The following is a 25,632-nucleotide window of genomic DNA, read 5'->3' as shown; positions in this document are numbered from 1 at the left end:
TTATTACAAGACTTCCTAGGAAGTCCTGTGTATTAATAAGTTGACAATAATAATACTAGGTTCACGGACAAAATCCCTCATGTTAATGACTGTACTAAGTAAGTACGACTGTTGCTTGTTCCCGAACTCAAAAGCACATTCCTCCCAAGGGAATATACACTTTAAAAGACTGAAAACAGAATAACAATTAATCAGATTGGACCATATTAGTATATACTTACTAGCTCAAGGAAAGATTATGAAATCTGGAAATAATAGAAGATGAGGCTAACATACAAAGAAGCACATCTCAAAAACATGGAAGGCTTTAGTGGACAGAAGACAGAACAATGGCTGTTTTGATCAGTGCTCTGCCATATGAGATAAGAGGTTGAGTGTTCCTGGAGTAGAAATCCATAGCAACTCTGCTCATGTCAGCTCAGCACTCAGCAATCCATTGCCCCACAGATTCACTCTCTTAGGATCTAAGAGAAGGCACTTTTCTTTGAAGTCTAGAAACTAGAGCTCTCAGGGCTTGGAAAGCTTGAAGATTTGCTAGCAGGAATACTAAATTCGTTGGTGGCAGAGTCCCATGGTCACTGATAGGAAGAGAGAAGCCAGGAGTCTATTCTATCGGTGGTTCCCTGATTTGTTTGGTTTCAGTTGGCCATTTAGCCTCCCTGTGCTGCCTACCTCACAGTCTAATCACATTGTAGCTATTTCTAGCCCACACAAAAGGAATATATTTTGGGAGCCTAAGAAACGCGAGAGACTGAGCCTGCAAAGATGAATGTGGTCTGGCTCTAACTCTTGAGCCAGTATTCATTGGGCCAGAGTGGCATAAATATAAACTTTCAGTATGTTAAGTATCATGTGTAAGTTTCTGAGAGGTCTCGCCCAGGTAATTTCAGATATAGATAATTCTTCGGTTCTCATTCACATCTTCCCTACTTCGCTTTCCTATGCCCTCCAGCGCCCCCTCACCTCTCTGACAGCTTCAGGACCCCTTGCAGACCTGTCTCCCTGCCCTCTTTGTGTTGTAGTACCCTTGCTGTCTTTTGTTTCTCTGATTACCTAGAGAGTCTCATTAAAACCCAGTTTTAATTGTTATTTCTGGACACAAATGATGCCCTGATCATCTCCTCTGCCACTGCTTTTTTTCAACCCCTCTTTATCTAACACTTCAAACACTGAGAGAGTTTCAGAATAAGTCTCTTTCCCTCCAGATGTAAGCCCTTCTTAATAACCGAGCACACTAAGATGAATGATCTTTCTAAAGTTCAAATGAAATCATGTCACTCCATTGCTTAAATTCTTTTAGTGGTTGCTCTAACTTCAGAAGACACACGAGATCCTTTATCTCTGGCCGCTGCGTATCTAACCAGCTCTCTGCCTGCCATCCACTACCCGCCAGACCCTGGAATCCAACCACAGTCAACTTCCCCTATTCTCTCACAATCTGCCTGGATACCCTACCCCTGCTCCGGTTTTGCTCACCGGAGGGTCACTTCAGTCTGTCACAGGACCTTTAGCCATTGCCACCGAAACCAAGTTATGGCCTCCAACTGGAAGGCTTCTAAACCATCTTCACGCTAATAAATCATAGCCCTGGGTCAACTTATCTATGAATAATCTGCTGAATGCCCGTTTCAAGGAATTCCCAGTACAGTGATAGACAATTTGTCTGAAGCCAATTTGCCAAAGAATTGATTTGCCAGACAATCATTTTGATAAATTTATCAAATTTAGCTATATACCAAAAACTTTGCATGATTATTGTAACCCTACATGGTTCTATGGGTTAATAGGAACTAAAAAGGCTGCAGGGGGCCCAGAGTCAGGGCCTTTATATTCTCCCTCTCCTTCTCTCAGTCTCTGCAGCCATTGTCCCTCTATCTCTCTGCCCTTCCGTCCTTCCCTCCCTGTGTCCCAGACACCCTCGGCCTCCAGTCTCCCCTTCCTTCTGTCCCTTGGTCTCTCCCCACTGCCTCTGCCCCAGCCATGCCCTGCTCTCTCTGTTTCCTAGCTTCCCTTCCTCTCTGCCCCTGGGTTTCCCCCTGTCTAGGATCAGCAGGCCAGACTGTGCATGACGAAGATTCAACTTCTCCCCCAACAGAGAGTCCCACCATTCTTACCCAGATCCCTGTTATTGCAATAACAGGACCAGAGCAGAGACAAATTAAATAATTTATAAAATAATGTTATAAGGACCAAAAAAAACTGTAAAATAAAACTTAACAGAGTCTTCCAAAAGCTGAGAAAAATTCCCATCCAAAATCAATTACCGTAACCTTATGAATAGTTAAAAGGAACAAATTTTGCTTAATTGAGAAAGTTGACAAACCTATCAAAGTAGTCATAATGTGAAATTTGCCACAAGAATCTCAGAGATGCTAAAATGTTAGCAAAACCGCAGATGACTCTAAAAAGGATTTGAAAAAGATCAATATAAACTGAAAGTCTCACATATGAAATGCTAAATTTTTGTTATATCTATTAGAAGAATATATTCACACACATAGTCAAGAAAGAGATCTATGAATATATTCATAAGGATATGTTTATAAAGAGACTAAGCCTCCCTAGGAAACTTAGCTTTTAAAAAAAAATGAAATAGATCTTAAATACTGCTAAAAAGAATATATTTATAAGAAGAATATACTCTATGATTAAGTGTATTTTTAAAATATAGTCTTAAAATATTCATCAGAAAAATGTATTCATATTCATTTACTAGACTTAGAATAATACTCCTTAAAATAATTCTTTGTTAAATCTGTAAATGTGATAAAGTGGGCAAATTATTCATCTAGCAAAGTGATCCTTCAATGAATCAGTGAATTGGCTAATTTTGGTGAATTAGCCATTCAGTAACTACTCCTTTGGCAGACTGGCCCCCAGCATATTGACTGGCTTCCCTCTTGTACTCCTCTCTAATCAGTCTTATTGCAATGCTCTCTCAGGACGACGTCTTATTCAATTTGTACCCCCAGAACTTATCAGCATGTTTCATCTTATGAAGATGTAAAAATGGTGACAAATGAATAAACAAGTGAATTAATAAATGACCTTTACCCTGCCTTAACCTGAATACTTTTCTCCCAGCTGGCTAACTACCAAGGGAAACTGAATTTAAATGAGTGAAGGTCAAGGAGAAAAATCTTCCCTGCACATTTTACTTTTTCTATCTATGTTTGTATATACATAGTCTCATAAGTAATTTTCTTATGAACTACAGGCTGAGTCCTAATATCAAACTTAGAGAAACTATCTAGATATGGAGCTTGAAATAAAATTGTATCATGTTGACTATTGCTGGGGGGAGAAGAGGAAGCTTTATTGGACAATTGAGATCTTGTTTTATGCAAGATATTTTGTTATCCTTGGATTTACCTTCTGGATTTATTAATAATTCCAGTTCTGCAAAAGGATTTGGGCAGAATGTTCTCTGTATGTGTAGTAAAGATAGTAGTTAAGACTATGTACTATTCACCGTTGTCAACATGTATAAATGTTGACTGGTATCCACCATATTGATTCATAGTTCACCATGAAGCCAAGGCTGCCTCAACAGAGCTTAAACATACTGCCTTGTCAGGACACACCAAGGCTAGATCTGCCTCAAACTTACAAATCCAAATTCTTGCTCTATACCTACTCTTGGACACCCCACATATTCGAAACTGAATTTGTAGTCATGCCCCAGACTCATTCTTGTTCCTGAGATCTCTACTCCAGTGAACTATACTGGCGTTCGTTCCCTTATTTCTCTCCCTGCCCCCTTTTAAGTAGATTCATAGAGAATAGACACAAAGATCCAAAGGGAGATGAAATGTCAGCTCTGTTAGTAGTGGCACAATAACCCCCAAAGTACAAGCCTTCCTAGTATGCAGGATGGTGTTTAGGCCTGAGGCCCAAAATATAGCATCATGCTCTTTCCCCTAGCATTGAAGACAACTTGGCATGGGAGGGCCCACCTAACTTATAACTTGGTCTCAGGCTGTGGACACTCCCTTCCCCAACTGGGGCTTACTACCTGGAGATAGGAAGGCCAAGGCACAGGAAGCCTAAACAAAGGCAAATCCAAAAGAATGGGAAAAAAATGTGCCATGCATGAGCAGTGATCTTCAAACTCACCCAAGAGATAGACCTGGCCCCTGACTATCAGGATCTGGCCCCTCCCACCAATCAGATTAGTTGCTCCTCCACCTGAGCTCAGGACACTCTGTTTGTGGAGGAGAGAATCTATAAATGCACAATCAGCCTCTCCCTTCTTAGCCAGGGCAGCAAAATTCCCCTCTTTAGAATCCTGAACAGTAGGGGAATAAGGACCCCTGCTTTAACCCTCTCTACCATTTTCCCAATCATCCAAGCCGAGTACTTGGGCATAATTCTAAACCACATCCTTTTTCTCATTTCCTCATCATCCCCTATGTCCTGTCAATCACCAAATCGTGAAGTTTCATCTCCTGGATATTTCTCCATACATCCTTTTCTTTCCTTCTATCCTACCTAGATCCTTGGTCCAGCCCTCATCGTCCTTTGCCAACACTACAGTAATAATCTCCTAATCCTTCTTTCTGATTTTAGTCTTGTTCCATTTCTAATCTAATCTTCACACTGCAGCCAGAGTGACCACTCTGAAACTCAGTTCTGATCCTATCACCCCCTGACAGCTTCCCGTTAACTGCAGGATGAAGGCCAAGTTCTTTAAATGACTTACAAAACCCTTCATGACCTGCTACCTTTCCAAACTCATGTGCTCCATCTCCCCTGTCCCATATTCATCCCAGGAATATTAAAATGCTTGTAATTTCTGCCAGTCACCATGCAGTTGCAAATGTCCATCCCTTTGTTCACGTGATTCCTTATGTCTGAAATATTCTTGACTCCTTGTCTCATTTGGTTAACTCTGATTCAACCTTAAAGATACTGTTTAAGGCATTACTCCTCCAGGAAGCCTTCCCTAACCTCAACCCTTGCTCCCGTCCTGCTTCCTCGGGCTGAAAAATTATTCCTCTTCTGTACTCTCTCTGTGAATAGCTCCCTCACTGAATTTACTACCTTATGTTGATATTTTTCTTCATCTCTGTCTTCCTATTGGTTAGAGGCCATGTACCCAGTAACGAGACGTTACCAGCACTCAAGATAATTTGTGGACTTAAACTGAACTCTTTGTTCTTCCAAATCATTAATTTATTCTTAGTTTATTCATTAATTCAGAAGTAATTTATTGATGGATTTCACCCCACTCACCCAATTCCATTTTGCTGCGTACTATTCCAATTTCCCAGATGCCTTTGGCCTGTGTGGAAACCAACCATTTCCCCTCTTCTCTACACATTTCAGAGCATATGAAGAACATTTGTTAACCATTTCCAAATTGTGATTTGTTTTTAAATTACCCACTTGAATCATTTTTATATGCTTCTTGTCCTGGTGACATAACTGACTGATTACACCACATCTCTTTTATGGGTGTAGACTGACGTGAGTGATGCGGTGTGACAGCCTAACACTCTGCAACTGTGAGACTATTGCTCCCTCCTTGCTGACTTCTATCTGCAGAAAATGTAAATCTCAATGGCAGCCATCAGAATTAAATACATTTTGATAAATAATAGCAAAGGAACATCAGACTATTATTTTCCAGCAGGTCTTGGAAGCCGCTCAGACTCAGCCTGTCTCTTCCTGTTTCAGAAGTCTTCCTGCCCACTGTCTTCAGCTGCTCATGGGCACTGACTTTTTTTTTCATTCAAGTTTAAAGAGCTTTGATACAATCTTACATTTCCCAAGAAAATCTCAGAAAAGAATAGGAATATTTAGACGGTTGGATGGTGGCAAACATATGGAAGTCCAAAGCAGGGCGGACCAGCTAGACCAGGGGCATTGGGTTTGGGAGCTGGAGAATAATGAAAGGTTTGGGCTCTCAGGGCTTCTGGCAATGAGGATAATGAGCGGCAAAGGGTGAGTGAGGGCGGGATGGAGCCAGGAAGGACACGTCATGATGTGGACCAAAGGCCTCAATTTAGCTATGATTCTCCTATCACAATGGGTCCACTCCTCAAGAAAAGAGTAAGATTTGTATAAACTACCTCAGGAAGAGAACTTTAAAATAATAATAATAACAGTAAGCTAATTGGTTAATTTTATTCTCTAATAACTAGATCAATAAATACTCAAATCTAAAACCTTTTGGAAATATGTTAAGTACATACATGCTCTCACATCTCTATAGGGAATCAAAATATTTAACAAGCAGCCCAGAAGGAACCAGCCAGCCAGAATGGATGCCAGCCATAAACAGCAATAAGGCCATCCTGGAGCACACAGCTAATTAGAAGCCCTGAATATACGCACAACTGCAGAAATAACAGGCCTCTCTTCCCTCCCCTGCAAGTTCTGGACTGGAGTCTACTCTGGTTTCTTTTCCAAGCAACAAGAATGACTAGTGATAAAAATTTAAAAGGAAAATCTGAAGTTATTCTTGTGTATATTGGCTTTTTGCCTGAAGCTAAAAAAAGAGGCATAAGAGTTTCTTTCTCCATTTTCAGCTTTCTATTTGTCCTCCTCTCTGTTCCCAGGCCCTAAAGGCCAGCAACTCCCCTGCTTCACACTCCAGCGATCCAAAGCTCCCTTCTCAAAATAGAAACGGACCGCCACCCCGCGCCGCTCCTTGGTCGCCTGCCTTGCCAGAATCCTTGAGCATTGCCCTTTCTCCCCATACTTTTCACTCTCTCCAAGTATCCTGCAACTTCTTACTCTTCTGCCTTCTCCTCCAGATCTTGCTTCAAATCCGACCCTCCACTCATAAGCTTTCTACATGATTCATTTTCTTGCCATTCTGTCCTTTAAAAAGTCTTTGGAGACTAGCAGCAATTTTAGGATGTTCTGACGCTCATGTCATGGAGCCGTAGCTCCCCACTCCATTTTTTCAATGGGAGCATTTGTAAATACCTTATGTCAGTCATTCTCCTGGACGATTTACTTTTGTCACCTCATTTAACCATTACAATGCAGTTAAACATTATTTACTCCTTGCAGGAAACCAGGAATCAGAAAGGCTGAGGACCCTGTTTTGATCACACAGGTAGTAAGCAGTGAAATCAGGTTTTGAATGCAGGCAGCAGTTGGACTCCAATCTCATGGCTTTTCTTACCCTATGTTGCTGCTTTAAAGTAAAAAACAAAAATACTAATAAAACTCTCCAAAGTCATGTAGTCTGGGCGTGATTTGAATGACATTTTTCCAAACTCATTCAAGTGTTTACACATATAAGAAAAGAAGCCTGGGTCACCACACTGCGTCTTCATGTCGCTTATAAATCTCAAGCCAACAGATCCTTAAGCAATCCTAAGCTTGAGAAAAAAATGTTAACCAAAATAAGCTCTGTCTGTTACTACTGAGGAAAAATAAGGTATTAAGTTGATAGATTCCTGATGTATGTTGCCATTTATTTGAATTAATGCTCCACTAGGTATTCAGAGAGTATAAAAAGATCAATGATCATCAGCTGGGGGTTAAATGGCAGAGGCAGCAAATCCAAAGCATTATTTTAAGGGTTGTGGGGGTTGCTTTCTTTCTGTAGATTTAGAGAGAAGGGGAAAAATATTTACAGCTGACTGGGCCCCAAGTAAAGAAGGAGGACTTGTTTCTGCTCAAGATTGGTACACGTGCGTGTGTGTGTGTGTGTGTGTGTTGGGAGGCAATGGTCACATGGTGGGATTCAGGCACACTCAGGCAGGTTTGGAGGGCTACTCTAGGCATCTCTGCCCTAGGAAGGCATGGCCAGAGACTTACCCACTCTCTCGGGGCGTGTTGATTAACTGTGAACTTCATGTAAGACTATATTATTTTCAACCTCAGAAATATTTACCAAAAAATCAGAGACCACGACCTCCTGGACAAAAGAAAAACTGTCACAGCACTGAAAGCAGGAGAGGACCGGGCCATTCTCCTAGGACTGGCCATGATGGTGTGCTCCATCATGATGTACTTTCTGCTGGGGATCACACTCCTGCGCTCATACATGCAGAGGTAAGGCCATTGGGTGGTCGGGGTAATGTCGTTCATCTCCGCCTTCTCCCTACCCCCCCATAGCTTATCAGCCCTGAGGTCCTCTTCCTCACCTTCTTTCCCAGTAAGAATTTTGAGCAGGGCCTGGCATATACTATTTTTAAATAACGTTATCTAATAAAAAGGATAAAAATATCTGTATACATAAACTGTCTACTATGTGCCAGGGACTTTCCATACATTACTTGTTTAATTCTCACAACTACTCTATAAAGTAAGTATGAATATACTCATTATAAAAGTGGCAAAACTGAGGCTCAAAGTAGATATAATTTGCCCAATGTCACACAGCTCTAGCATGTGGCAGAGATATGATAAGATGAGGACTCTAATTCCAGAGTCCCCATTCTTGCCTCTTCACACCTCTATCTGTCCTCCACCATATTCCTTTTCCACCTCATCCCACTCTTCCATCACCCCACACATCAGTGGTTCTCAACTGTACATTTAAACTTCCTGAGAAACTTTTAAAAATGCTGATGCCCAGGCCCCACCACTATTATCCCAGAAGGTCAGATTTAATTGGTCTGCAGTGGGACCCAGGCATCAGTAGCCTCAAAAGTTCCCCAGCTGATTCTAATATGCTGTCAAGACTGAGAAACACTGCTATGCACTAACTTTAAAAATAACCAATTCTGAACCTCTTTCATTTTCATATTTGACCCAGGTTTACTGAATAGACAGGGAGACAATTGAATACTGAGATAGCCAGTGTATTCCCCCTGAGAAAGCCACATGAAAAATCCCCACGGCACCTCTAGCTGACTGTTGTCCATCAATTGGACGCTTTGAGCACAGGAGAGCCCAGCATTGCTGTAACTAATGCGGAAAGTCTCACAGTGGCTCAGCTTATAGAAAGAGGCCCTTTCAAATGAAAAATTGAGATTTCAATCCAAAAGAGAATCAAACCATTTTGTGGCATTCATTTCTCCACCTAAATTAATACTTTCATGTTAGAAGCAAAATCTAGCTGAAATACAGTAATTTGCTAAAATTAAGGCGTCATCTTTCCCGCCTGTGGCTGCTCCGTTCTGTGTCTCTGATGCTTTCAGCTGTGCTCCCTCTCAATGAAAGCGCTGATGCCTCAGGCCCTGAGTGCTCACTGATTCCAAAACCACTTTCAGATCCTCACATCTGCTTAGAACCATCTAAGACATTTTCTCTCCTTGTATAGGCAAAATCTGACCACCCTTGTCCCAGGAAAATACAATTTGCCACAGTAGAGGGGGTCAGGGCTAGGATCCGGCCTCTAGCAGAAAACTGGACATGAAAAGGGGGGCCCTGTCAACACGTGTCCAGCCAAAGGAAGGGTATTAATTTGCAAAGAAGACGTGCTGTTTTCTGATCACTATGGTAATCAGCTTATACCCGGAAGCAGAGCGCTGATTGCTGGCGTGTTAATTCCTAATCACAAATGTCACTCTTGATCATAAAATTATAAGTATTTTAGAATGAAAGTCTGGCCAATGGGCAGCTGGAGTTTGTTTTTGGTTTGGGTTTTTTTTTTTTTAATCTTTCTAGTTCTGAGGTCCCAGGGCACTGATGTGAACCCATTAGTCTGCATAGAAGGGCCCCTTTTCCACTGTGTTTATGGGGAGGCAGTGCATACACCAGGATGAGCCTGAGTCTTAAAGAAATATACGATTGGGTGGAATCACAGTTTCCATAACTTACTAAGTGTGTGTCCTTGTGTGTTACTTGATTTCTCCGACCCTCAGTTCATTCATCTTTAAAAGGAATTAATACCCAACTTGTAGAGTTGTCGGGAGGACAAAAGAAGATAATGTATGTACATTACCAATTAGGGTGAAGAGGTCACGCAACAGGTGATCTTAGTATAAACAAAAGATGGAGTTAGCTTTTCTCCCTTATTAGAAAGACCTTAAAGAAATATATCACTCTCCTTCCATCTGTCAAGTTGGACCTCCAGCCCCTCCACACATTTGCCATCTTCTCTCCCCTTCTCCCTTACACCCTCTCTGTGCACACACTGGGCTGGCGTGGGGATTGGGATGACGAGAGTTCAGAGCAGACTTGGTGACTGGGGTGCGGCAGGAAGTTGCTTACAATACAGAAATACAGGGTGAGTGCAGGTGGCGATGTAAAAAGATGCCTTATGCTTACAGTGAATTTGATCAGGAGAACATCTAACTTAAGCCTTGGAGATTATACTACTCTATATCCAATGGAAGTCTGAAAAAGCTCTCAGGTGCCAGGCAAAGTTTGTCTGTGTTTGTATTGTAATTTGCCAAAAGCTTCTCTATTCACAGGCATAAACTTTTACAAAGAGATTGTGTCATAGATTTGGAAAAGATGCTACAAGTTAAGAAGCTGGCAAGTGATTGTCCGATTGCACCTTCCTTGCCGTTAGCATTTGAACTTGTGTTACTCTCCCCCTCTCTCCGTAGTGTGTGGACTGAAGAGTCTCAATGCACCTTGCTGAATGTGTCCATCACGGAAACGTTTAATTGCTCCTTCAGCTGTGGTCCAGACTGCTGGAAACTGTCTCAGTACCCCTGCCTCCAGGTATACGTGAACCTGACTTCTTCAGGCGAAAAGCTCCTTCTCTACCACACTGAAGAGACGATGAAAATCAATCAGAAGGTAGGAGCTGGGGCGTGCTGCATCTCCTTCACCCCCGCAGACTCCTGCCCCCAGCTCGTCTCTCCCTCTGAAGTTCCCCTGGGCCAGCGTTTCAAAGGAGAATGCCACTAGGAAGCAGGCCCTGCCTCGTCCCTGCACAGAACTCACTATCTGACTCTTGCTTGGGAAACATTTGTTTTCTGTCCAAGTATGGACAAATCACTCCCCCACTTTGTGGTAGTGCAAACTTAGCCTTTACTTCCATTTAGCAGGTAAACATTATATCCTATTTATACACAAATAGGCTGAGTGTTTTAAAGCAAATGTGCAGCTTAGTCAGAGTCGTACAAGCCAAAAAACCAAGTATTCATCATATACCAGGGAGCCATGAGGTAAAACTGTCTTTTGCTTTTCCATGGTCACTGTCACTCAGTTCTAGGACCTTGGGGATGTAACTTAATCTCTCTGAGCCTCAGCTTCCTTTTCTGTAAAAGGGTAAACAGTGGCCATCTTGCAAAGTCATTGTGCAGATCAGAGCAGAGGATATAAAGTGCTGGCACAGGGAGACTGTCAACCTGATGTCACGGTGTGTGTCCTGTGTGTCTTTCTTCCTATATGTTATGTTCACAGAGGCTGAATTTGCCAGCACTGATACATTCAAATCCAGACGGTGGATGCTCAACAAATATATGATATTAAAGCTGTACATAGAATTCATATTTATAAGGTCTGGGATGACCAGTAAGGTCATCCAACCTGCCGTTATCAATTTTTGGATAAATATATTGAGTTTTGGATTCATGATAGCAATATAGATGGCCAGAGTACTCTCATATGCCAAGACGACCTGATGTCACTCTCCAATAGGACAATTAGCCCTCATTACCAGATACAACTCCTGTGAACTCTAGCCTTTCTTGTAAGAAAGTTTTCTTTTCATTACAATTATCAGCACTTAAATGACATAGATTATATGTATTGAAAAAATTCAGTAGCTTCAGAGTTCGATACTAGAATAGGATTTGTTTTGTGATATATTGACACAAAGGAGGGGAATCTACCATGCATTTTGGTTACAATAACTTTAAAAAATTCTTGCAAATATCTCTGTGGACTCAACGTAATGAGTATTTCAGAGAATGTTGTTTGAAAATGTCTGCACTGATTTCCTTTCGTTTGTGGTAACCACAAACAGCACCAGATCTAACCCTGTTCTGCAAATATACAAAGCTTAGCTCCCCCACAAAGTGTTTGTTTTCCAAGATCTTCCCTCAAGTCAGATTTTTAAATTGAAGCTGACCTGTAATGATGAATGCCTATAAAACTCTCAAATCTCCATGGAATTGGAAATAGGCCAAAGTTGAATAGGCACCAAAAAGTGGGATAGACTTCCATTTCCTTGTTTTGACATTTTCTCACTAGGCCCTGTGAATGCATTATTTAGGCTATAAACAGAGAGTGAAGCTACCATATAAAGTCTCAGTTAAAAATTTAGGACCAGTATCTTGTCTACTGTCAGACTACCAGGTCATTGTTTGGTTTATTTGCTCCATTATCTTGTTTTTAACTGTGAATTACAGCACACATACAGGAACATGAAAGAAAGGGAAAAAGTACAGCTTAGGCATTTGTTACAGAGATCCCCCAAGTAATCACCACGAGGGTAAAAAAATAGACACTTCCCATATAGTAAAAACACCCTTCACATCCCCCCCAATAACTATAGGCTCTGGCCCCTGCCAAAGGTGACAACCATCTTGACTATTATTCCAGTTACTTTCTTATCTTTCTTCATAGTTTTATTACCTAAGCATGTATTCTTAGACACTATATTTTAGTTTTGCCTGGTTTTTAAACATTATATAAATAGAATCATACAGACTATTTCCCCTTGTGTCTAACTTCCTTCACACAACCCTATGTTTGTTAGAAGTCATTCCATTTGGTGGTAGTTCATTCATTTTTGTTACTGTATCATATCCCATTGTATGAATATGCTAATTTATTTATTCATTCAGCTGTTGATGGACATTTTGAGTTCTCTACAGTTTGAGGCTATTACAAATAATTCTGCCTTAAATAAATATTCTTGCATATGTCTTTTGGTACACTAGCACACACACTTCTGTCGGGTATAAAGCTGAGAATGGAATATCTACATCATAGGGTACACATATCTTAAAGTTTAGTAGATAACAGCAAATTGTTTTCCAAAATGCCTGTGCCAATTCGCACTCCCACCAACTCTGTGGGTATGAGAGTTTGCATGGCTCCAAATCCTCATCAGCACTTAGTATCATCTGTAATTTTAATTTTAGCTAATGTGATATTTCCTTGTGGTTCAGATGACTAATGTCATCAAATGCCTTTTTTATTTATTTATCGGCCATTTGGATATCCTCTTTTGTATAATGTCTGTTCAAGTCCTTTGTCTATTTTTCTGTTGAATTCTTTCTTCTTAGTATTCATTATAGGATTGCTTTAAATCTAGAAACGAACCTCTGTTAGATATATGTATTACAAAATCTTCTCCCATTATGTAACCTTTTCACTCTCTTAATGACGTCTTTGAAGGACAGAAGTTTCTAATTTAAATGTAGCCAAATATTGTCAATCTTTTTCTTTCTTGCTTGCTTTTTTGTAGTGTTTGGTTGTCCTGTTTAAAAAGTCTTCATCTACCCTGAAGTCATGAAATTATTCTCCTAAATTATCTTCTAGAAGCATTATTGTTCCTTCTTTCACAGTTAGAATACAATCTATCTAAAATTGATTTTTATGTAGGAGTCAACTTTCTGGGTTTCTTTTTTTTTCATATGGACAGCCATTTACCCAAGTCCATTTATAAAAAGACCACTCTGTCCCCATAACCCCATTTCTCTTTTTCTTGAAAGTTATCTGTTCTGTCACTGTTGTTTTAATGTTTAGCCTAGAGATTACAGCTTGCAATCTTGACTAGTCAAGGACATTAAAACATTTTTAACCCCACTCAGTCTCTTCTCTATTTATATATTACTGTCATTTTTTTCTGTACATACTTTAAGCTCATGTAGACATTGTTATTGTTTTTGTATACAGTAGATATTAATTTATATGTGTCCCCATGATTTTCCATTTTCATTATTCTTCACTTCTTCCTTTATCTCTGGTCTCCCATCTGGGATCGTTTTTCTACTGCCTGAAGAACATTCTTTAATTAGTATTTATTTAGTGCAATATCTGCTCTAAAGAATTCCCTCAGCTTTCATTTGTCTGAAAATATTTGTATTTCATTTTCATTCTTGAAGGATACATTCAAAGAGTATAAAATTCTGAGTTGGCTGTTATTTTGTTTCTGCACATTGAAAACATCCCATTCTTCTGGTGAGCATTGTTGCTATTTAGAACTCAGATCTCTCTAATTGCTGCTTCCTTGAGGTAATCTTTGTCTATGCTAAAAATTGTTTTCTTTGGTTTTCTGCAGTTTAACTATTATGTGCCAAAGTACCCATTTATTTTTATTTAGCTTGCTTACTGTTCCCAGGGTTTCTCTCTGTTCCTTGATGTTCTTTGTCAGTTTTAGGAAGTTCTTCAGTCATTATTGCATCAAATACTGCCTCTGCTCTCATTTTCTCCTACTCCTCCTTTTTCAACTCCAATTGGCCATATGTTGGGTTTTCTCATTGCATCCCCTGTGCGCCTTACTCTCTCTTTTGTATTTTCCCTCCCTTTGTGTCTCTGTGCTTCATTCTGGATAGTGACCTATCTTCTAACTCACAATTATTTCCTCAGCTCTGGCAAATCCACTGTTAAATGCATCGTTGAGTTTTTAATTTCTCTGATCATATTTTTCATTTCTAGAATATGCATTTGGGTCTTATTTTATAACTCTAGTTTCCTGAAATATTCTAATTCTCATCTTCTAAATCTTTCAACACAAAAAGCAAAATTATGTTTATTTTAAAATTTATTTTGATGACTTCAATATCTGAAGCCCCATGTGCCTCTTCTATTTTTTTCTCCTCTTATTTGTTTTCATGTTGTCTTATATCTGGCACGTTTTTATTAGATTTCAGAAATGATATTTGCAAAATTATTTATAAAAATAACTTTAAGCCCAGGATGATGTCATCTTTTCCAAAAATTATTTCCATTTTCTTCTATCAGACCCCTGGGTACACCAGCCATTCATGACCACCTTATGCTGACCTCCAAAACTGAGATATTCAGATCAGAGCTGAAGTCCTTGTGGGCATCTGTTTACTTTAGGCCGACCATTAGTCCTATGATGTGGCCCTTAAGATTCTCAACCCAAAGTGAACAGGGGAGTCATCAGGGCCCCCACTTTATAGGCCCTCAATTATAATTCCTGCCCCTAGCCCTGCAAGGCTGTCAAAAATACCTTTCAGCCTTCTAGGCTCTCAGCCCCTTTCTAGAGTCAGCAGATGCTCCAGAGGAAAGGCAGCACCAACCACTGGGCTCACCCTCCTGACACAGTAGTTCTTCACTCTCTGGGTAGCTGTCCTCTGCCTTTAATCAGAAGTATAGACATTAAAAATACAGTTATCTCCATGTCAGAAGGCCATTAAACCATGATCCTAAGGCAGCATGAGGAATATTTATGATATTCCTGGGAGAAAAAATTAAAATAATCTCTATGTTGATCTCTCCTTCTTGTTACCCTCCCCCAAGCTCAGCAAAAATAATAGTCTTCCCTGTAGTTACTAAAAAATGGGTATAGTTTTGTTGAGATACATAAAGAACCACTGGCAATGTGTGATCTGAGACAACAGGAGACAGAAGGATTTCAATCAAGCTGTCTTCTTTGTTTAAAATATCCAAAGGATTTTATTTTTAAATTTTCACACTCTCTCATATGTTCTTTTTCTTTAGCCTTTAGACCCAGTGCCCAAGCTCTTGTCAACATTACAACTGAAGCTGCTTAAGCTGATAAGCTGGCATGCTTTTGTGGAGCAATTGGCAGACTAACAGTCTCTAGGAGCCGCAAGTGGGCTCAAGGGCCCCTGCGTCCCTTGGCCACAAGGCTGTCACTGGAATCATAAACAGTGGCTAATGATTAATTCACTACAGTTGTTGAATTTTTCAATGCTCATCTCCTTTGGGAGTTTAAAAGCTCATTTACCCACCAGGGATTCTCAAATCATGCCCATCTGGTTTGGGGATGGATTTAATATGAAGTTTGGTGAAAAATAAGAAAATATATCCATTTTTTGATATGTGGTATAATACCATATATATGGTATTTTATACATAACTGTCATGGAGAAGATGGCTATTTTTGGTGGAGAATAAGTTCTTTAAATTAGACAATTATTTACAAACCCAAACTCAGCATGATTTTGTCACCCATCTGAAGCCTTATGGATTCCCTAAATCCAGAGAATATACATATCTAGACCAGGGTTTATCAGCCTCAGCACTATTGACATTTGGGGTGGGATAATTCTTTGTTGTTGGGGTAGACTGTCCTGTACATTGTAAGAGGTTTAGCAGCATCCCTGGCCTCCACCCACTAGATGCCAACATCCCCCTCTCTCCAGTTGTGACAGTGCAGAACAACTGCTCTCAATTTTATTTAGCTTTGGGCTTGGATGCTGTGAGCTTCTGGAATTCTAAGCAAAGCTTGTAAGCAGGGAATTTCTCTGCACAGCATTGGTAGGACAAGGGAAAAGGGAAGAAAATAAAGTGAAGTTGAGAATCTGGATGGGAAATAAGACCCAACATTTATTAAGTGTCTATTATGTGCCCAGCACTATGCTAAGAACTTTAGAAAAATCATCTCATTTAATCCTAACTAAAACCCTACTCCTAAAATAATAATAACCAAATTTTATCAAGAGCTTACAATGTGCCAAGAACTCTATAAAACTAAATATTTCACATTAACTCGCTTACTTAATTACAGCAGCAATCCCACGTATTAGGCACCACTATTATCTCCACTTCACAATAATGAAGCTGAGCTCAGAAAATGAAATAATTTTCCCAGTCATGCCTTCACTAACTAATTATGCCTGAATTAAAATCAAAGTCTCTTTACCTCATCATGCTATCTCTTAGAGAGAAAAACATTACAGCACCCTCTTGAGAGAATAAAGATAAGAGCTCTGAAAAATCTAAGTTCTATGAAATATTTATCCTTCTGATGGTATATTTAGTGAACAAGTGAGGATCTATGCCATTCTATCATATTCCAAGAGGTTCTTAGGATCAAGTAAAGGCCATGAGCAAGGAATAGAATTATCTGTGATCCAGAAGGAAGGTCATGGTTGTGTATTCAGCAATGGTTTACACAGAGTAGATATTAAACAGATAGTAGTACACCCTGAAAAGGGGCAAAAAAACATGACCAGAAATTTGACATATGACATCCCCCTAATTAGCACCTTAAATTTATAGGGATATTTATTAGACATTTGCTGAAACTGCCTATGGACCAGATATTCAGAAATGCTATTGTGATTGACAAACTTTAGTCACCATCACCAAAACTGAATTCTTGGATGGCTAAGGGCATCTTTTGCAGAAATGAAGTGAAGAATGTGCTTGGAAGGAGCTTACACTGAGCATCAAGAAGAAAAGAATAGAGAATGTACATATTCCTTTCCAGTGACCAAGAAAGAGGATCATGATGAAGGGCAAGGTCAGATTAGATATCTGACTTACTCTAGGCCTAATTGGATACATCATGGATGTGGGGCTCCATGGTTTAAGCTATTCTGCATATTGACTAATCTGAAGGCTCCAGACAGCTTCTATTTCATTAGTGGATTTCATAGGTCTTTTAAGCATCTTCTCTGCTCCAAATCAAGTAGAAATACCATAAGAAATGTGAAAGCTCTGGGAAACACAGAAAAGGAAATTTCTCTGGAGGAACCTGTGTCTCAATACTGAAAGAAACTATAGTTCAGAGCAGATCATGAATACTGTTTTCCTACCAAACATTTCAAACAGTCCCACTTGCCAAAATCAAGAGGACACTTAGAAGTGCAAACAAGTCTAAACTAAATTTTATGGGATTCACTTTTTTAAAAAGTGGTTTTAAAGAGCAGGAAGTCTCAAAAGGGAAAAAAATAATATCTCAATTTACCCTTTCATTTCCTCTGTCCATTACTAATATTCAAGAACTCAAAAGTTCAAAATATACTTGTGTGCCAGAGGAACCCAGGGCTGCCAGCTGGTGATCTCTACCTTCTTTGAATATAGGAGTTACATTTTCTTCTCTAGCGCAGAACACAAAGCGTGGCACATCACACCTGCTTAATAAACTTGTGCACAATATTTATTGTTTGACGACACAAGAAAAAGTTTCATCTGACTTTGGAACCATGAATATTTATGTTTCACATGACCAATGTTTTTATTTTGTTTTTATCTCATGGACATCGTGGACTAGGATACTCTAAGGAGTTCTGAGAGCAAATTTGCAGCCCACTTCTCTGAAGGGTATAATCTTTACTGAAAGCCTTTTTAGCCTCATTCCTGATCTCGTTTCATCACCCTACTCTTGGTTTGTATTCTCTTCCTGTTCTCTCTAAAAGAATATCTTATATTGCTTATGTTTTCGATGCCTATATCTAGCACACTACCTGGCACATTAAAGACAACAAATAGTGATTGGATTTCATGAAACTTCTAACCTCTGAAATGATACCTCCCTTTTTACAAAAGAACAAATGAAGAACAAGCTCTTCCCCTAGGTTATCCTGAGAATTGGTAGCTCCCTTCCTACCATCATAAGGAAGAGGCTGCTGACCAGTGAGGTTATTCAGCCAAACACCCCCCTCCCACTGGCCCCACTCACCCCCACATCTTTTATTTTTAGGATGAAGGACTGTCACTTTTTGCTTCACGCATGCCTAGCGAAGCATGCCTAAGCAAAGCCCAACAGGTAGTTTCTCAAAACTTCTGTCCATCATGAGAATAAAAATAACTCTATTGATGTAAAAGACTCTGGAAGTGAGGTTAAGAAAAGAAAATTTTCAGTCACTTTCCAAAGAATTGGAGAGAAGATGCAATTGCTGGATCTTCGTTGACGTGTAAGGGAAAGGAGAGTCAAGAGAAGCTGACAGGACCCAGGTTTCCTCGGCTGGGAGAGGAAAGGTCATGCCTTGGGGCCACCTCTGTGGTTTTCAATACTAAAGAGAACTTAAGGGATTTGGGAAAGCAGAAAGATTTATTAACAAAATTTAGGATTAAGAAGACAGATGTGAGTCTAAATCTGCTGAATGGCTCTCTCAGAGGACTGCTAGGTTTATATATTCATATGTTAAGGCACAAAAGAGAGAAAGGCCTATAGCCTTGGTAAAAAATATGAACATATTTTGATGAGTACCTAAGCATCTTGTGTACATAAAATTATTATTCATATCTTCCTTTATGGTATACATCATGCAGAGTCTAAAAGTTAATTCTTTCCTATTCCACACCTCCCACGAAAAAAAAGAATGATCTAAAAATGCTGGGATTTTTATCTTTTCGATCTATATTACATTTTTCCAACTAAGTGTAGATCACTTAGTAAAGTTTCCATTTGTGGAAATGCATTCTGTGTCTTCTAAACCAATCATATAAAATTATCCTCCGAACACGTGACGGCATCATGAGATCACTAAATCATCACCCCAAATTCACACCAGCCTCAGAAAGACACAGTTGGAGCCACAGAAACAGAAAACTAGAATCCTAATGTAGGATTCAGCACGTCAAATCTCCTCCGACACAAAAGCAAGGAACGTGAGAGACAAGAGCCATCGAACAGGACTGCTCCTGTAAAAACCATATAATTAGTAATTTTGCCCTCCTCAGAGGTTTCATAGTTTAGTATGTGGCACTTGGTTAAAGACTTTAGAAGATCATGCAGGCAAATGTGATATTCCAATAGGAAACTATGTTAATGAAAATTTATTGAGGCTTTATGCATATTCATCATTTAATCCTCACACGAACCCTGCTAGGAAGCCTTTATTAACCCCTTTATAAATAAATGTCTTATATAGAAATTACATATATAATTTTATATAAATATTATAGATAAAGAAGTTGATCCTGAGGAGCCAAGTAACTTGCTTACAGAAACACAGTAACACAGTAACCAGATCTCCAGAACATGAGTCAGGGGCTGGGTACGCTACTTCATACATTCTCATTGTCACAAAAGAAGGACCCATCAATAATAAAACAGAATGAATGACTGACATATGGTAGAGTTTTCAGGGATCAGTAGCAGTCTAAAATGGGAGCCAGCTTCTGTGTCGAAAGGTGGCAGGTGGCAAGGCTAGGAGAAGCTAAAAATACAAGGGGAGAGGAATCTTTTCTCCACTAGCAATGAGGAGTTGCACTTTGATGTGCCACTGGCCCCGGAGACCCTAGTCCAATCACGTATAGAACATGGCTCACCTGGCAGGTCCAAATGTGCATATTTGAGTCACTGATGGCTTGAAAGTTTAATAAGCAGCTCCTGCATTACAACCTTGCTAGACAGTCTCAAAAGTAATTTATATCTCATTTTATTTGGAAGAATCTTACCTAGTGACAGAATTATTGCCATTTGGCTGACAAACGTTTCTTCCAAAAATTTTAAAAGCCAAATCAATTCACAAGAGCATAAGAAAAAAAAAAAAAACTCCATTTTTAATGGAGTGCTATTTTTACTGAGATCATTTCAATAACTTAGCAGTGTTAGCCACTGAAACTACTACTATAAACTATCTCAGCACAAAAATATACAGAAGCTGGATGCATTTGTAATCGAAATTGGCTCTGTTTGAATTCAGCCACAAATGGCTTGTCTGTGATTCTTTTTTTAATGCTTCGATTCAAAAAACATTTTTAAAAAATTTTAAAGACACGATCTGGGCAGCTTTGAATAAGGATAGAAATAAAGGCATTCCCTTACTGCCTATGATCCAAAAGGCATCCAACTGCTAGAAAATTTGCTTCCTGGCAGTCATAGGTTGATTTTTGTACTAAATTATGATCACTGAGAAAGTCTGCTTTCTTGGAGATACTTTCAGACCCTTAATGTTGTGCTAGTACCAGGCCTTTGCTGAACTCACATTTATGAGTGCACTCACATTTATTCTTAGCTGATCAAACCTGAAGGTGCCAACCAGTCCTTGCCATGAGAACATTACCTTAAGCTTGGTTTATGATAAATGCCAGCATGCTCATCCCCATTCTTAACTAATCAAAGAATCTTCCTAATGTTTATAGCCAAATAATCTAATGATCACAGCAGACCCAAAAAAGCAAGGTGCCAGTTTACCCACTAGAAAAGTCAGGGAAAGAGTAATCCAAACATACCGGACTAGCAAACGCATTCTGTTTCTTTCATATTTTCTTCCTGTGAAATCTACAAGTCTAAACTGTCCTGGAATTCCAGGATCCTAACTCAAAGCTCCCATCAATGCACCTCAAAATTCACCAACAACCCACCTCATCTGTGTCTCTGCATACAGTCTTGTGAGCTGTGCACTGCACAACCCTAGGAGTACCGGTCACATGGTAAAAGTCATAGATGTGAATATTTATAATCACAACTTATCAATTGGTAATAGAAGTAAAATGTGTAGGGGTTTTTTTTTTTCATAAAATCGATGTATTATGACAATGTTTCAATAGAAAATAATGCTGTTTTGAAAAGAGGATATAGTTTTCTAATTCACACTGAAAATTATACAGATTAGTGGTGATCTTGTCACAAACCAATTTAATTCAGATAAATCAGTTAAATCAATCATTTGATAATGTGTATAACAAGGGACAGGGATTTTTTTCCTATTGGGAGGCACTTTGCCATAGAGATGAGAAAGAGTTAAACAAGGACCTGCACATCTCCCAGAAACGTGACTTAAATCCCTTTTTTTTAACTATTAAAAACTCAGATTTGGGGGCCAGCCCCATGGTGTAGTGGTTAAGTTCAGGGTGTTCTGCTTCGAAAGCCTGGATTCTCAGGTTTGGATCCCGGGGCTGGATGTACACCATTCGTCAGCCGTGCTGTGGCAGTGACCTACATAAAATAGAGGAAGATTGGCACCAATGTTAGCTCAGGGTGTATCTTCCTCAGCAAAAATATAAAAAGAAAAAGGAAAAAGTTAGATTTATTGTCATATCAGTTTTGTCAGTGCCCATTTAGAAACCAAGGGAAGGTCACAGAGATTTCGTCTCTCCAGAGACTGCTTTTTAAATTAGGAAAAATGTGTTCAAAAATATGTCCAATAAATAATAAGAAGAAAAACTACAAAGTTCTTTAATTCCACCTGTATCCAGAGAAGAGAGAAGGGAAGGAGAAAGGAGGACAAAAAGAGGAAATAGAGGGGAAAATATAAAGCGAAGTGAGGAATAGGGGCAGGGCAGGGAAGGAAAAGAGAGATACAAAGAAAGAACTCAAAGGATATAAGCATGTAGCAAGAAAAGAGAGACATATAGAAGAGATATCGCAAGAAAGAAGAGAGGTGAAAAGATAAAGGAAAGTTATTTTAAGTTCTCAGATCGGTGCTGGTTGAAGAGTAAACTGACTTGGTTCTGTTGTATTTTTCCTTGGTTTATGGAAAAAGTTACTTTGTCATGCTAACTGGGCATAAACCATTCATCACAGCTCTTTACTTATTCAGTATCCCTATACTTTCCCAATCCTTTTTCAGCAACTGTCCAGGGATATAGCTCTTTTCTTGAATACAGTAGCAAGGTGACCAAGGTGACTTGGCTGCACAAATTAAGCCAAGCCAAAAAGATAAGAGTAAACTGCTTTCCCTGAGAGAACTGGTAGCTTTTGATATTACGGGGACAGCTGAGGACAGATAAAAGACAGACTGACACTCTGATTCCATGGAAAAGTATGTTCAGTAGGGAATAATTATAACTCACCATGCTTCATTGTGGTGGAAAGAATCCACTGGAGTCACTCAACTGTAATCAATATGTAAACTATATATGGGTGAGCTATCAAAGTACATCTTGGTCAGATACCTAAAAATATTTTTTAAATCAATGTGTGAGTTCTTAGGGTTCCTGGAGGCACTAGCTTGAATATGAAAAAGAATAATCATCATGGTTATTTCACAGATGATTAAGTTGGCCTCCAGACCTCATCCCCTCCTAGTACCAGGCACATGCACACACACACAGACAGAGTATGTTCTGCTGACAGTTTATCTTGTTTTCTACAGTGCTCCTATATACCTAAGTGTGGAAAAAATTTTGAAGAATCCATGTCCCTGGTGAATGTTGTCATGGAAAATTTCAGGAAGTACCAACACTTCTCCTGCTATTCTGACCCAGAAGGAAACCAGAAGAGCGTCATCCTAACCAAACTCTACAGTTCCAATGTGCTGTTCCATTCACTCTTCTGGCCAACTTGTATGATGGCTGGGGGCGTGGCGATCGTTGCCATGGTGAAACTCACACAGTACCTCTCCCTGCTCTGTGAGAGGATCCAACGGATCAATAGATAAAAGCAAAATGGATGAGATCATTTTCTTTAAAGCTCAAATACTGTTTTCTTTCATTCTTCACCAAAGAACCTTAAGTTTGTAATGTGCAGTCTGTTATGAGTTCCTTAATATATTCTTATATGTAGAGCAATAATGCAAAAGCTGTCCTATATGCAAACATGATGTCTTTATTATTCAGGAGAAGAAATAAGTGTTTTGTGTTGGTTGTTTCATAATCTTGTTTCAATGCTGGAATTAGAACTTCCTTCTCTCGTTCCGCCAAAATAGGGCTCAGTTATTCATTTGCCAAGCTTTGTGGAGGAATGTAGACAATATCAATGTGATAAGGTCTGTGTTCTGAGTTTTCAGATCTCTTGAAGACATTTCTGCAATATTGTTCATCATCCATTGTTTACTAAAGCTACAGCCAAAAATATTTTTTCTTTTCCTACTCTAAAACTGAGCCCTGTAGCAAGTGAAGGGACCAGATTTCCAAACTAAAGGATGTCACACATTTTCCTTGTATTTCTACCATATCACTGTAAAAAAGGAGGGAAATCTGACCAGCTATTTTTCTTTTATTACTTTCTATTCATAATTCTAGATTTTTTAACTGATTTCCAAAAAAATAAGCTGTTTTCATTAACAATTCTGTAATCTCTTCTTGTGATTTAAATAGAAACTGAACAGAGCCCTTTTCCATGTAAGACCCTGCTACTGTGTGAGGAGACAACATTTAGAAGGAGTTTCATTACCTGTGAACTGACTGAATGTTGAGTAGATGCTCCATTACAATCCAGGAAAGTCTACGTTAGTAAGAGATTTGTGGGAAAATCTTTATTCCATTTCAATTGAACTGTTAGGTGGTAAATCTAAGATCCCATTTGCTGGTCAATTCTGGTAGACTGAGTTCAATGGGTAAATCTATTGTGGCGAATGAACGTGTTGGAATATTGCTCTTTGGGAATTTGTGTTTGAGTTAATGATTGTATAGTCTCTCTTTCTGAAAAGCGCCCCCTGTCGGGATTTTAAAGCTATGTGCACAGAGTATTTGTCTCCTCTACATGTTTTATTTTTCTATTTACAATAATTCCCTTTTTTGTTGCTAGATTTTATACACAGAATAGACCTTTTTTCCTAACACACACTTGAACTGAATAACAGATTTAAAGGAAGCCTTTGTTCACATTGCCATTCGCTTATTGTATTTGGGGGGAAGAAGGAGGGATTGGTTTTAAACAAAAACATTCCATTTTTTATTTAACATCAATATCAAGAGGAGAAGACAAACATCTAACTTTCTCATCTATATTTAAGTACCTTTTTGTAAATGTACTATCAAAGTTTTCTAGGTATTGCAAAATTTTACAAACCATATTTGTGCAATGAATGGTGAAACTAATCTGATGAAATGGAAATGATTCTGCAATATTGTAATTCATAGTTTGACTTTTCATAAGCAAATAAATCCCTAGGGTATAATCAAGACTTCAAACGTGTAATTAAAATTTAAAAAGAAAATTCATTACATCAGCAGGATCTGAACACCTCTTGCATTCGAAGCTGACAAGCCCACGATAGTCCAAAAACATATAACTCACTATCGTTAAAAGTATTTAAAGAGATTATAAAGAAAGTTCCTTTTCTTAACATCCAAACACATACAGACAATATTATGAATATTTGGAAAATATGATGGAAGACTCTATTCCTACTCCACCTTAAAAACATAATCCTGAAGACAATAGAGAAATCTCTGTGACTTGTGGAGCTGAAAATCTGCAATCTTTAATGTTCTTTGGGCTTCCCTTCAAGTGATTCAAGTATGAAACATATGCAAGTGAAATTACTAGATGAGTTATTTTTTTATTTTCCTCTGGATTTTTAATTAAAAATTCCCAACTGATATTTCAGATAAGAATGTAGAAATCACAAAATAATGACACCAGAAAGAAGCTAACTAGTGCCTTCTTGAATTTTAATAAAGCAACAGCCCCTTCAAGTAATTTAAATGTATACACACTTAAACACTCATTGTTAACGGAGAAAGAACTGCTACTAATAATAACGTTTTCAATGCCTTCCACGCGTTAACTAATTTACCCTTTATAACAACCCTCACAGAGACAGCTCTACTGTTATCCCATCCTACGGATGAGAATGTGAGGCTCAGAGATGTTAAGTAACTTCCCCAAGGTTACAAGGAACTGAGAAAATACCCAGGCTGTAGCTTTCCCATTATGATCACCATTTCCACGGCTTTGGGTTCTTTTAGATAACACTGAGGGATGCTGAGGTTTGGAAGGGATTTTAGGGGTGAAGAAGAAAGAGCGCTGAATTGGAAGTTAAAAGGTTTCATTTAAGACATGGTAACTAGGTGACTTAGGCTTCTCAATTCATCTCTTGACTTCTTTGACCGTAAAATTAGGATGAGAGGCCAGCTGACTGTTAAGGTTTCTTTTTAACACTAAGCTTTCACTCCTAGGTGTATAGAAGGAAGAATGAATACCATTGTCCAGCCTTCATAGCACAGATCTAGTTCTCAAATAGAATCTACACGTGT

At 39.0% G+C, this 25,632-nt stretch overlaps 1 protein-coding gene across 7 annotated transcripts in view; it reads left to right on the top strand.

The window, feature by feature from the left end:
* Positions 1 to 24,117, top strand: part of KCNMB2 (potassium calcium-activated channel subfamily M regulatory beta subunit 2) — a 223,458-nt gene extending 199,341 nt beyond the window's left edge. For all 7 annotated transcript variants that reach the window (XM_046657943.1, XM_046657940.1, XM_046657942.1 and 4 more), the window contains 3 exons: positions 7,846 to 8,016; positions 10,464 to 10,659; positions 22,806 to 24,117. In XM_046657943.1, coding sequence (XP_046513899.1) covers positions 7,846 to 8,016; positions 10,464 to 10,659; positions 22,806 to 23,090 — 652 coding nt within the window. In that variant the 3' untranslated portion in view covers positions 23,091 to 24,117. The remainder of the gene's footprint in view (positions 1 to 7,845; positions 8,017 to 10,463; positions 10,660 to 22,805) is intronic.
* Positions 24,118 to 25,632: the final 1,515 nt, after the last annotated feature.

This window comes from Equus quagga, chromosome 4 (assembly GCF_021613505.1).
Source record: "Equus quagga isolate Etosha38 chromosome 4, UCLA_HA_Equagga_1.0, whole genome shotgun sequence".
Taxonomy (NCBI): Eukaryota; Metazoa; Chordata; class Mammalia; order Perissodactyla; family Equidae; genus Equus; species Equus quagga.
The sequence above is the reverse complement of the archived record's forward strand: the minus strand, read 5'-3'. Positions and strand labels throughout refer to the sequence as shown.